General features: G+C 47.0%; 1 protein-coding gene across 3 annotated transcripts in view; it reads right to left on the reverse strand.

Annotated features, from left to right (window-relative positions):
• Positions 1–453: 453 nt before the first annotated feature.
• LOC140635240 (protein S100-A15A-like) overlaps positions 454–13,587 on the reverse strand; it is a 34,676-nt gene continuing 21,542 nt past the window's right edge. For 2 of the 3 annotated variants that reach the window (XM_072829517.1, XM_072829516.1), the window contains 2 exons: positions 6,840–7,021; positions 454–4,949 (listed from right to left, as the gene is read on the reverse strand). In XM_072829517.1, coding sequence (XP_072685618.1) covers positions 4,773–4,949; positions 6,840–6,989 — 327 coding nt within the window. In that variant the 5' untranslated portion in view covers positions 6,990–7,021 and the 3' untranslated portion in view covers positions 454–4,772. Of the gene's footprint in view, positions 4,950–6,839; positions 7,022–7,395; positions 7,543–13,587 lie in introns of those variants that run through there. The other variant, XM_072829518.1, reaches the window with a different exon arrangement.

The following is a 13,587-nucleotide window of genomic DNA, read 5'->3' on the forward strand; positions in this document are numbered from 1 at the left end:
AAAAAATAAAAAAATAAAAAATAAAAAGGATGGAAAGTCTAACACTTGCTACAACACGGATGAACCTTGAGGACATCACGCTTATGAAATAGACCAGTCCTAGAGAAAAATATTGTTGGTTCCCACTTATATGAGGTTTCTAAGATAGTAAAATTCATAAAGACAGAAAGAATAGTGTGGGACAGGGCCTGGGGAGGGATAACAGATAGTATTTTCTGGGTTTCAATGACAACATGAAAAGAGTTCTGGGGACTGTATGCACAACAATGTGAATGTGCTTAATACAACTGAACCCTTAGATGGGAAATTTTATGTTATATGTATTTTGCCACAATTAAAAATTTAAATTTCTTAAATGCTTCCACCTAAAAAATAAATAGAATATACCTCATATGCTATGGTAAGGATTAATAATAGATGAAAAATATTTATGATTTGTAGACTTCTCTGTCTTTTTTAAAGATTTTATTTATTTACTCATGAGAGACACACAGAGGGAGGCAGAGACACAGGTGGAGGGAAAAGCAGGCTCCCTGTAGGGAGCCTGATGCAGGACTCAATCACAGGATCCCAGGATCAAGACCTCAGCCAAAGGCAGATACTCAACCACTGACCCATTCAGGTGTCCCAATTTGTAGGCTTTTCTTAATATGTATTGCACTTTAATAAAAAGTTTACACAAAGAACATGTGAAGTACTTAGGGTGTGCAGAATAAGTGAGCAAGTGAGTGCTGGGTGAGCGTGCACCATGACAACTGCACTGCAAGTGCCTGACTGACTGCCCAGCTAGACTATGAGCCCTCGAGGACCCAGACTGGTCCACCCATCCCTGCCTCCCCAGAACCCCACACAGGACCCCACACAGTGCCTAGCAGACACAGTAACAGCAACAACAACCAATAATAAGAACAAATAACAGCAAAATAACATTGATTGGGTTTCCACCATGTTCCAGGAACTGTTGTAAGTGCTTTATCTACATCAATCCATTGAATCCTCATGATAACCTATGAAGTAGGTACTATCATAATCCCCATTTTACAGACGAGTAATTTGTCATCAAATTACTTAGGTGACATGATGTGGTATCATCCACTTCCTGCCTTTGCCTGGAATGCCTCTTTGCCAGTCAAGCCCTCCTTGTCTTCCTCATCCAGCCCGGGTACCATCTGCTCCACATCCATCCCTGATCCTCCTCCCCACACTCCTATCAACACTGAGTTAATTCTTCTCCCCACTCCACCAAATCTTCATACATCACAGCATTTTTCCTGCTTTGTTATGATTCATCTGTTTCTTATCTGCCTTTTCTTTGGGACAGGGAGCCCCTTTAGAGTAGAAATCACTTCACATTCCTGGGGCCTGGTATATAGTAGGTGTTCGATTAATGGTAATTGAGGGGATAAATGAACACAAAATTAAACATTGGATCTATCCCTTATCCAATGCAGAAATTCCCTTTATCACATCCCTCTTGTGTAAATCATTTTTGGAACATGGCAGGATGTAAATGTATCAACCAAATGCAATTTAATTTCCTTGATGAGAGGTGAGTCAACCTTTTGATAGAAAAATGGGGCTGCTCCTGACATATACAATAACAAGTTTCAACTAGTGAATAAGCACTTAGTGCACACCTATTGTCACCAGGCCTCTCCTGCGTGGACCTGGCATAATAGCACCTTACTTATCCCAAATAGTACAATATACTTCTGAAATATTTCTATAACACTGCCTCATCTGATAACCCTTTGAAGTGGACATTACAGGTACAATCATCCCTATGTGACCGATGAGGAAACAGAAGCACGGGGAGTTACTCAATTTTCTTCCCGTGGCATGTATCTGCTTAGGTGCCAAAAAGTACACATTAGAACCCAAAAAAGTGGCTTTTCTGAGACTCTCCTTAGGATCTGTTCACAAGCTTGGGATGGAGCCCACAGTGACCTGTCTCAGTGAGGGTGAGGATGAGGTTGATGCAGATGATGTCATCCCATATCCCTGGCCCTTCAAGGGATGCTTCCTTTGGAGGCAGTCCCCTGAGAACAGTCCCAGTGGAGACAGCTTTCTTCATCCAGAAATTAAGGAAACCAGGCTCCAGGTCCAGGGAGAAGACCAAGGCAGACATAAGCCATGACCTCCTTCCAGCATCACATGCTTATTCATGGAACTTGCTGAGTAGTGAGGCCTTGAAAGTTGCCGCAGAGATGCTCCACCTGGACCGACAGTCCCGGGGCCTGAGGGGGAGCAGGAGCCAGGCTGGCAGCAGGCTGAGTGACTTGCTAGAAGAATGTGTCAGGAACTGGGTAAGCACATCAGGGAAAAGGCACAGTCTGTAATCAAACCAGCGGACATGGGGAAACCCCAGGAGCGGAACCTGCTCCTACTTACAGGAAAGAGTTCAGTCCTGGGCATGTGTCCCAACTCAACCAAGCCTGTGCCCACGGCTGAGGAAATGAGGACACAGCGGCCAGTGTAGAAACCACTGCACGCTCCCCCAACCCCTACTACAGGAAAGGGCAGGAGGTCTAGTGTGAGCCGGACCCTTAGCCCTCGAAGGTCTGTGGAAACCAGCAGTCTTAGGTCAGACAGGCAGGAAGTATCTGGCCCTAGGCCTGGCTCACTTGGCCATCCATGCTTCTGGTCATGACTAGAGATTCCCAACCACAGGCCCTATTTCTGCATTCCTTACTGCAGCCATGCTCACAACGGTAGAGGGCACACATGGCAAAACACACCCAAGGTACAGCAGCACATGCACCTCCACAGACCCCATGGAGCATGCAGGAAAGTCCAGAGGAAGAGCGCTGGGACCCAGCCTAGTCCTGAACAGCAAGCACTGGTGGATTGGCAAATGTACAAGGGACGTCCCGTGGCAGGCCAGGTCCAGGGAACAGTGGGGGCAACACCATGCTTTAGAGCTCGACTGGTCAGAAACAAGGGCCCCTGCTCAGCCCACAGGGCTCTGCCCCTCCTGTGGCACAACTGGGAGAGGGAACCTAACCAAGTCCCATAAATGATTCCTCAGTCATTGGCATAGTGGCCATGATGATTGCCCGTCGTTCTTGGTAAACTCCTCATTTTTACCACAACACACTCAGGACATGGATTCCCAGACCATCCTCTGAGAACTAAGCCACCATGATGGGCCCCAGCAGGGCCTAGGCAGAGAAGACTGACCCAGACAGATTCTGCGTCAGATTCCTGGGCTCCCGGGGAGAGAGAGAGAAAAATAAACACAAAGATGGGCAGGGGCAGATCCCTCCTGGGAGGGGTCAGAGACCATAGGAGGACTTAGATGGTAAGTCACATGAGCCCCAAGTACAGTAATGCCCACATCAGCCTCAATTAGTAAAACCCAGACCCCACCCTTCCCTCCTCCAGGAAGACTTCCCTGATTGACCGTAGCCCAGGTTCCACTCATCCCTCTTCACCATAATAGGCTGGAGTGTTCCCTTTGCCCTAATCCCTGTCTCTGACTCAGCATGTGCAAAATCCAGCTCACAATCTGCTCTCAGACTGGCCCTGCCTGATCCAGCCAGCCCAGGACAATTACCCACAGCACCTCCTGGTCTTGTTCCAGCCCCTACTCAGGCCCAAGCTACTCCTGCTTTGTACACTGATTCCTTGGCTCTCCTCCAAAGCAAGGAGACCCTCAAGTGGGTCCTGGTCCAGTGTACATGTGCCTTCTTGGCTCCTGTCCCATAGTGTACGCATAGAGCATGAGTGGTCAAAACATCACCAGTAAGGCCTATCTTCCGTGTCAGACAGCCAGCTCCCCAAGAGAAGAGACTCCTCCCTCAGACAGGGGCAATTGGAAGCAGGGGCGTTCCTCCCTCCCCCCTCAGACTGGGCCTTCTGGATGTGAGACCATGTCTCCCCTCTCAGTCCAGGGCTCCCTCCTCAGACTGGGGCTGGAATGGATGATCCCCAAGGGAGCAGCAAGCCTCCTCTCTGGACTCATAGCAGATGCCCAGAACCATAAACAAAGAATTCCCAGCACATTTGTGGTGTTGCTCTATTCTCTTCTCTCACAGGTATGCATTGCACATGCCTGTGCACAGGTACAGGTACATGCAGGCACACGCTGACAAGCAGGGCAGAGCTCTGCAGCAGCTCAGGCTCCTGCTCCTGCTCCTAGATAGACACCTGTGGGCAGAGGCTGTGCAAGGCGTCCCTGTCCAGTGCGGGCTGTTCAGGGGCGTCCCCGTCCTGTGCGAGCTGTTTAGGGGCGTCCCTATCCAGTGTGGGCTGTCCGGGGTGTCCCTGTCCCGTGTGGGCTGCTCAGGGGCATCCCTGTCTTGTGCAGGGTGTCCAGGGGCATCCCTGTCCAGTGCAGGTTGTCCAAGGGCATCCCTATCCAGTGTGAGCTTTCCAGGGTGTCCTCATCCAGTGCAGGCTGTCTGGGGTGTCCCTGTTCAGTGTGGGCTGTCTGGGGTGTCCCTACCCAGTGAGGGCTGCTCAGGGCTGTCCCCGTCCAGTGCGGGCTGTCTGGAGTGTCCCTGTCCAGTGTGGGCTGTCCGGGGTGTCCCTATCCAGTGCGGGCTTTCTGGGGTATCCCCGTCCAGTGCGGGCTGTTCAGGGGCATCCCTGTCTTGTGTGGGGTGTCCGGGGGCGTCCCTGTCCTGTGCGGGCTGTTTAGGAGCGTCCCTATCCAGTGTGGGCTTTCTGGGGTGTCCGTGTCCAGTGCGGGCTGCTCAGGGGCGCCCCTGTCTTGTGCGAGGTGTCCGGGAGCATCCCTGTCCAGTACGGGCTCTCCGGGGCGTCCCTGCCTAGTGCAGGCTGTGCCGGGCGCAGTAGCAGGCGCACAGTTGCCGGTGGTACAGCAGGTGGTAATCCTTCAGGAGCCGGCCCAGGATGAACAGGAATTCGTCGAAGCAGATCTGGTTGTCCTTGTTCTTGTCGGCAGCCCGGAACAACTCTGAGATGTAGTAGGGCTCCTTCCGGCCCTGAGGAGGGGCAGAGGGTCAACCACCTGCCCAGGCCCCCCGCCTCACAGCCACTGGGGCCTCCACCACCTTACAGGACACAGCCCCTCCCTCAGGCAGAGGCCAGGTCACCATGTGGGGCAGAATCAGGCTCCAAGGGGACATGTGGCAGGCCCTCTGCCCACTAGACCTGGGGCTATGTGGTGGACTGCACGGCCTGGGCACCCCCACCAGCTGCTGAGCTGTGCTGAGTGGCCTGGGGTGTCCTGATACATCTGTCCACCGTCGGTGGCTGCTAAGCTTATCTTCCCAGTGGCCCTGGGAGCTGCCCTGCAGGGACAGCCAGGCCAGGGGCTTCAGGGTGGAAGGCTGTGCCCCCTCCTTCACACAGAGAGCTCCTCAGGCACAGCCCACCTGCCCCTCATGTCTGCATGTCCAGTGCTATTACGGGGCCCCCGAAGAGCAGGATCAAATGTCTGCATGCTGTGGCATCTGCCCAGGAGTTGTTTATGACACTGAGCCTACGTCACCTTTGGATAGTGCAAAATGAGGAGAAAGACAATGTTGTGGGCCTTGAGGCTGTCCAGCACGGCCCAGAGCAGGTGGCCAGGAGGGCTGAGGATCGGGGATGCTATAGGGGAGGAGCAAAAGCACTTGAGGTGGAAAGAGACAACAAGAAGGAAGGCCAGGGTCAGCGGGCAGGAGCCCCAGGCAAGGCCTTGAGCTGGTTTCAGCAGGATTTGGCTGGTAGATGTGGGGACCCAGAGTGAAGTCTTTGGAAAGACTCCCAGGAAGGAAATGGCATCATCTGTCAGCAGCCAGGGGTCTGGAGGGTGACCCTCATCCCTGGGGGCAGGTCTGCACCTCCTGCTTCCCCCTATAGCCCACCAGCATAATTCACCTCATCTCATGTCCTCTGCAAAACTGGTTGGTTCTGGACCCTGGGGCTTCCTGCATGAGCAGGCTCTCCCTGGCTCCCCTCAGCTCAACCCCCCTGGCCCAGGCTGCCCACTGTCTGTCCCTGAGGGCCCTGTACCTGGGCAGGTCTGTGAGCCCCACGTGGCAGTGTCTGGCAGTCCCATACCCAGCCACACAGTCTAGGCACTTGGCCCTGGATGACAGTCGCCCTAGTCCCCTCTGTGACCCTCACGGTTATACTCCAATAAACTGAGGGCAAGACTCTCTCTGATGTTTCCCAAAGGTAAGTAAGGGGACATGCCAAGTGAATGAGGCGGTGCTCCTTCTGGAAGGCAGTGGCCTCTGGTCAGTGTACAGATCTGAAATCCTCTAGAGATGGTGGTCCAGAGATCCCCCCCCCCAGGCAGGCCCTGAGGGCAGAAGACAGCACCCCAGACGTTCCTGCCAGTCCCCACAACACCTGGTAATTATAGGGCCTGAGAATGGAGAAGCCGTGCAGGCCTGAGAGGGTTTCTGAGCCCCCAAGCTGGCCCAAGAGCCTCTATTAGCCCTTCAGACAGCAGCTGGAATGGGACACTACATTTTCTTTCCCCACCTGGCTTCTGCCCAAACTGTCCTCACCCTGGTGTGGTGACAAGGAAGCTTGTGCTAGTCCCTGGGAGGGAAGCTAAAAGGGCAGGTTTGGGGCAGGGCCCCTGGCTGAATGGGGCTGCAGGACCTCTTCTCTTAAGAAACAGGGTGAGCAGAGGGATACACAGGCTGGGATAAGGACAAAGTCTCAGGGATTAGCTGCAGTAAGGACCAGCAGGGAGTTTTAGGAAAGAGGAGGAGAAACAAAGCTGGGCCGATCCACCCTCCCTCTGTCAGACCCTGCCCTCCCAACCCTGTCCCAAGTAGGGGAGATAATTCCCTGCACCTATACCATCACTACTCACTTCCAACCCCACAACCAATCCTGTACTTCATCCCCACCTGACCCCAGACCCCACACACCAAGCTCTCCATGAAGCAGGGCACATTGTCCATAAGCAGAGCCTTCAACTCCTCCAGGGACAGAGTCTCCACGTCCCCCTCCCGGGCCGCGTACTGGTGGTAGCAGTGGACGATTTGGAAGAGGGATTCCTCCATTGGCTTGTGTGTCATGGCGGCGAGACCCTGGCCAGAACCCGGAGCACCTGGGAACGGTGGAGAAACTGAGAGGAGAGCAGCACCTTGGCTAACTCTTAGGGAGCCAGCCAAGCACTGGATAAAGCCTTGTATACAGAGAATCACATGTAATCTTCATAGTGACCTTATGAGGTAGACATCATTCCCACCATTTTCCTGATGAAGAAATGATATCCAGAGAGGTTAAGTAAATTTCCCAAAAATCACACAACTGATCCAGCTGGAGATTAAAATCAATTGGAGAACCATGACTTCCTTGTTAGGACATCCATCCACTGCACACAGTCTCCAAAACAGGTGAGCTGCCCACTTCTGCTTTCTCAGACCTGCACGGACCCAGGCCCGTCCACCCACCTCCACCATTCTCACAAGAAGTGCTGACCTGTGCTGTCAGGATGGGGTTGCTCCAAAACCACCGTGCCAGCCTGTGGTTTGTCCTAGAGATTTCCCAGCGCTCAGGCAGGAGGCATCAGTGCAAGCAGGGGCCCAAGCACCGAGTCCTACATCCTACCCATCTTTGGTGCTTCTAGTTATGGCAGCCAGTGTCCTGACCTTTCACAGGTTCTTCAGCAACACCACTAAGCCATAATTGCATTCGTGAGATGATGTCACATGACACTTGCTTCCTACAATTAACTCAGCCAGTTTCAGGGACCCACCTTCCCTCAGAGCCTGATCTGAAACATCTCAGAACCACGGGAGGTCATAATGTCAGTCTCTCTACCTCAGAGTTCACCCTCCCAGCTCCAGGCCTTAGGTAGGGTCAGACACATAAATTAAATACATCCTCCTCAGATGTCCTCCCTCAATTACTGAGCCCCCGGACGCTAGAGTCATAAAGCATATTAATTCATCCAACAAACATTTCTGGAGTCCCCACAGTGTTCCAGGACCTGGTTAGGGAACGTGCGTACAACATGAGGCCAGCTCACAGTGTGGGGAGAGCACAGAGTCACACACTGGTATGATCCACTGAAGAGTACAGTTTCATGGCATGAACAAGGTACCTTGGTGCCCAGGAAGGAACACTTGCTGCCTAGAGAAGAGTTGAGGAAGATTCCTTAAAGAGACAATATTTGAGTTGGGCCTTGAGGAAAACATTTAACTGCAGGAGAGACAGGGCGAAGACCGAGCACGGGGGGCGGGGGGGCCGGCCTTGGTGCCAAGCCAGGGCTGCGTTATATCCTATGCCCAGAAAGAAGCTGACAGGATTTTTAATGGGTTGGGTGATGAGGAGATGAGAAAGAAGTGGTAGGAACAGGTTTGTTGTAAGAAAATTACCAACGGTGATATGGGAGTGACCCTACCCTAAGGGGGCTCGGTACAAGTGCCCCTCTCTCAGCCCATCTCAGCCCCTCGATTTCCCTGGGAGGGGCCACACCGGCTGGTGAGTGCCTCTCCCAGAAGGCGGCGCCAAAGGACAGGTAATTGAGTCCCTGAAGGTTTTGAGAGAGTAGGAAAAGACCGAAGCCAAAACTTTTTCAGTTTGCAGAGTGAGCTTTCTTCTACCCAACAGTGATTTCTCCAGCAAGTAAGTGGCTCACCAATACACATTTATGTTTCCAAAGTAAAAACAGGGCTCAAATTTCTAGTAAAACAATTGGCAATGGTAACCTATTGTCAAGAGATATTTATTGAATACCTTTAATTTAGCCATCACTGTCCTGGGAATTTATCCCAAGAAAGTAATTAAACAGATATTAAAAAGCAATAGATGGGGCATCTGGGTGGCTCAGCAGTTGAGTGTCTGCCTTCAGCTCAGGGCATGATCCCGGGGTCCTGGGATGGTGTCCCGCATCGGGTTCCCTAAAGGGAGCCTGCTTCTCCCTCTGGCTGTGTCTCTGCCTCTCTCTTTGAGTCTCTCATGAATAAATAAATAAAATCTTTAAAAAAAAAAAAAAAGCAATAGGTAGTAAAATGTTCACCTTTGCATTGTCTGGAGCTAAGAAACAAAAATAAAAATAAAAACTTTGAAACCACCTAATTAACAAATTTGGTATGCCAATATGTCCTTGGACCATCACTGGGTAATAGTCTGTCACTCAAAAGGAGCTCCGCTGCTAACCCATAACTGGTTTGTGAGGAGGAGATCATACTGCACCCCTCTTTACCCTGCCTTTTGCTCAACCTGGACACAACGACTCCCCACACCATCCCAGTGCATAGTGATGACCTCCTTCCACAACTATAACCACTCTTTTCACTTAATGCTAGACTGTGGACATCTTCCTACCCACTTAATCAATGCTCCCTGATTTTAATGAATGCCTAATGATTATTTCTTTGCATGTATCAAAATTTTTTTAATTAATCGATTATTGGTAGACATTTAAATTACTTTAAATTTATACATTTCAACTAACTCTTCCTTAATATTGATGTTTCTTAAGAATTTTACCATGTGTGTTAGGTGCTGGGGGGCAGGGGGACAGAAATGGCTTTATACCCCCTTCCCCAGCCAGATCTGCCCTAGTGTGCACTGAACCCCACCTCCCAGACCAGAGCTGCCACCCAACTCCCAGATGGAAGCGCCTGAGCTCCATAGCTCCATAGCTGTTTCCCACACACCCACATCTAGACACAGGTGTCACTGCTGCAGCAAGTACACCCATAAGCAGACCCATGAGAGATCCTATTGGCCATGACTTCCTTCTGTGGGGGAAAAGAACAGGAGTACCCCCCAAAGACTTCCCTGCTTTAATATAAAAGTCAATAGACACCTTTACAGGATTACATTAATCTGTATATCTCCACATATTGACCTTTACCTGTGAGATTTATGCTTTCCTATGCTTTCATGTTGCTGTTTAATGAGTTTTCATTTCAATTTTAAGAATTGTATTAAGGATTTCTTGTAAGTATAGTGATGAGCTCCCTGTTTTGTTTGTCTGGAAAACAAAAGAGTAAAACCCAGGACCCATGGATTTATGGGTGAGTTCTACCAAACATTCAAAGAATTAAGGCTAATGCTTCTTAAACTCTTTCAAAAAATGGAAGAAGGAACACTTCCAAACTCATTTAATGAGGCCAATATCACCAGATACCAAAAGTAACAAAGACACTGCAAGAAAAAACCACAGGCCAATATCCTTGTTGAACACACATGCAAAAATCCTTAATCAAATCCTAGCGAAGTGAATTCAGCAGCACATTAAAAGAATCATGCACCATGACCAAGTGGGATTTATCTCAGGAATACAAGGATGGTTTGACACATGCAAATCAGCCAAGGTATTATAACAAGTTAACAAAATGAAAAAAAAAAATACATAATTACCTGAATAGATGCAGAAAAAGCAATTGACAGAGTTTAACACCTCTTCATGATTAAAGCCTAATAAAATAGGTACAGAAGGATCTTAACACCATATATGAAAAACTTACAAGCAACTTCATAATTAATGGGAGAAACAAACTAAAAGCTTTCTTCCAGGATCTAGCAGAAGGCAAAGACATCTACTCTTACCACTTCTTTTAAACATCGTACTGGAAGTCCTAGTAGAGAAATTAGACAAGAAAAAGAAATAAAGGGCATCCATATATGAGAAGGAGAAATAAAATTATCTCTATTTGCAGATGATATGATCATACATAGAAAATTCTAAAGACTAAACAACAATAAACCTGTTATAAATAATAAATTCAACAAGGTTGCAGGGTATGAAATTAACATAAAAAATCAATATATTATTTACACAAACTATCCAAAAGAGAAATTTAAAAAACAATCTCATTCACAATTGCAACAAAAAGAACAAAATGCATAAGAAATAGCTTACTTAAAGAGTTGAAAGACCTACACACTGAAAATTATGAAAATATTGATGAATGGATTTTTAAAAGACACAAATAAATGGAAAGACATCCTATCTTCATAGACTGGAAGAATTAATATTGTTAAAGTATCCATTCTACCCAAAGTTATCTACAGATTTAATGCAATCCATATTAAAATCCCAATGGCATTTTTTATGGAAATAGAAAACAATCCTAAAATTCATATGGAACCACAAAAGATCCTGAGTAACCAAAGCAATCTTGGGCAAAAATCACACTTGCTGATTTCACAATTCATTACAAAACTATCATCACCAAAGCAGGATGGTATTGGCATAAAAACAGAAATGAAGACCAACAGAACAGATAACCCAGAAATAAGTCCACACATTGGTCAACTGATCTTTGACAAGAATACTGAAATGGGGAAAGGGTAGTCTCTTCAGTAAATGGTGCTGGGAAAACTGAAAGCTGAAGAATGAAGTTGGATCCTGATCTCACATCATATACAAAAATCAACTCAAAATGGAGTAAAGGCTTAAATATAGGACCTAAAACCATAAAACTACTAGAGAAGAACATAGGAAATAGCTTCTTGACATTGGTCTGGGCAACAATTTTTTTGGATGTAGAGACCAAAATCATAGCCAATAAAAGCAAAATTAAACAAATGGGATTACATTAAATTAGAAGCTCTGCCCAGCAAAGGAAACAATCACCAAAGTGAAAAGGCAACCAACAGAATGGGAGAAAATATTTGCAAACCATATATTTGATATCCAAAATATATAAGGAAGTCATACAACTTAATAACAAAACAAAAAATATTTTTAAATTAATTTTTTTTATTTTTTACAATCCAACAAAAATTTTTTTTAAGATTGTATTTATTTATTCATGAGAGACACAAAGAGAGACAGGGATACAGGCAGAGGAGAAGCAGGCTCAACACAGGAACCCAATGTGGAACTCGATCCCAGAACCCCAGGATCACACCCTGAGCCCAAGGCAGATGCTCAACCACTGAGCCATCCAGGCCTCCCCAACAAAAAAAATTTTTTTGCTTGTCTTTTTTTAACAGAAAATATTCTTAATGGGCAAAGAATCTGAACAGACATTTCTCAAAAGAAGACACAGAGGCACCTGGGTGGGTCAGTCAGTTAAACATCTGCTATTCGGCTCAGGCCATGATCCCAGAGTCGTGGGTTAGAGCTCCCACTTGGGCTCCCTGGTCAATAGGGAGTCTGCTTGTCCCTCTGCCTTCTGCTGCTCCTCCTTCCTGCTCGTGCTCTCTCTCTCAAATAAATAAATAAAATCTTTTAATAAACAAGAAGACATACAACTAGCCAACAGGTATGTGAAAACATGTTCAACTTCACTAATCATCAGAGAAATATAAATCAAAACCATAAGGATATATCATCTCATACCTGTTAGAATGGCTATATTCAGAAAGACAATAAATAACAAATGTTGGCAAGGATGTGGAGAAAAGAGAATACTTGTATACAGTTGGTGGGAATGTAAATTAGTAAAGCATTGTGGAAAATAGTATGGAGTTTCCTCAAAAAAAAAAATTGAAAATAGAGCTACCTTATGAATCCAGCAATCCTACTTCTGGGTATACATCCAAAAGAAATGGAATCGGGGGCACCTGGGTGGCTCAGTGGTTGAGTGTCTGCCTTTGGTTCAGGTCGTGATCCTAGGTCCTGGGATTGAGTCCCACATCGGGCTCCCCGCAGGGAGCCTGCTTCTCCCTCTGCCTGTGTCTCTGCCTCTCTCTCTGTGTCTCGCACGACTAAATGAAATCTTTTAAAAAATAATAGAAGAAAATAAATGAAATCAGGATCTCAAAGAAATAATCTGCACTCCTATGTTCATTTCAACATTATTTAGTAATAGCCAAGATACGGGAACAACATAAATGCCCATTGAACGATGAATGAATAAAGAAAATGCAGCATATACATACAATGGAATATTATTAGTCATAAACAGAAGGAAATCCTGCCATTTTCAACATGGGTGAACCTGGAGGACATTATGCTAAGTGAAATAAGGCAGACACAGAAAGACAAATACTGCATGATCTCACTATATGTGGAGTCCAAAGAAGTTGAACTCATAGAAACAATAGAAAAGTGGTTCCCAGGGGCTGGAGGGAGGGGGAAATGGCGAAATATTGGTCAAGGGATATAAAACTTCAGTTATGCAAAATGAGTAAGTTCTGAAGATAATGTAAAACAATGTGACCATAGTTAATACTTCATTGTATACTTGACATTTGCTAAGAGAGTAGATCATAAGTTTTCTCACCACATAAAAAATGTAATTATATAAGGTGACTAATATGTTAATTAGCTTGATTATGGTAATTATTTCACAATGTATCATGTATATCAAATCATCAAATAGTACACCTTAAATGTATACAGTTATTAACTGTCAAATATTTCTCAACTCAAAAAAAGAACAACACCCTATCTTCTAGAAGATTATAGTCTGGAGGTGGAAGCAGACACCTACACAACAGCTGAAGGTCATGTGTGCTTAGAAGGCATCCACAAGCTTTGTGCCAGACAGACATCCCTGCGGTAGCCAGGGCATAGTCCTCACCTCACCTCCGTCCGATTGTAAAGACAGGCCACAAGCCGCTGCAGCAAAGGACTAGCTCTCTAATTAGCTTGAGAAAGCTAGCTCAAAATTGGCCCTGAAGCCCAACACCTCTAGAGAATATTAGGTTCCGGGAGGCGGGAGGGTAGATTTCAAACAATACTTTAAAAAGTAAAGAAATACG

The sequence above is a fragment of the Canis lupus genome, chromosome 6, assembly GCF_048164855.1.
Source record: "Canis lupus baileyi chromosome 6, mCanLup2.hap1, whole genome shotgun sequence".
NCBI lineage: Eukaryota > Metazoa > Chordata > Mammalia > Carnivora > Canidae > Canis > Canis lupus.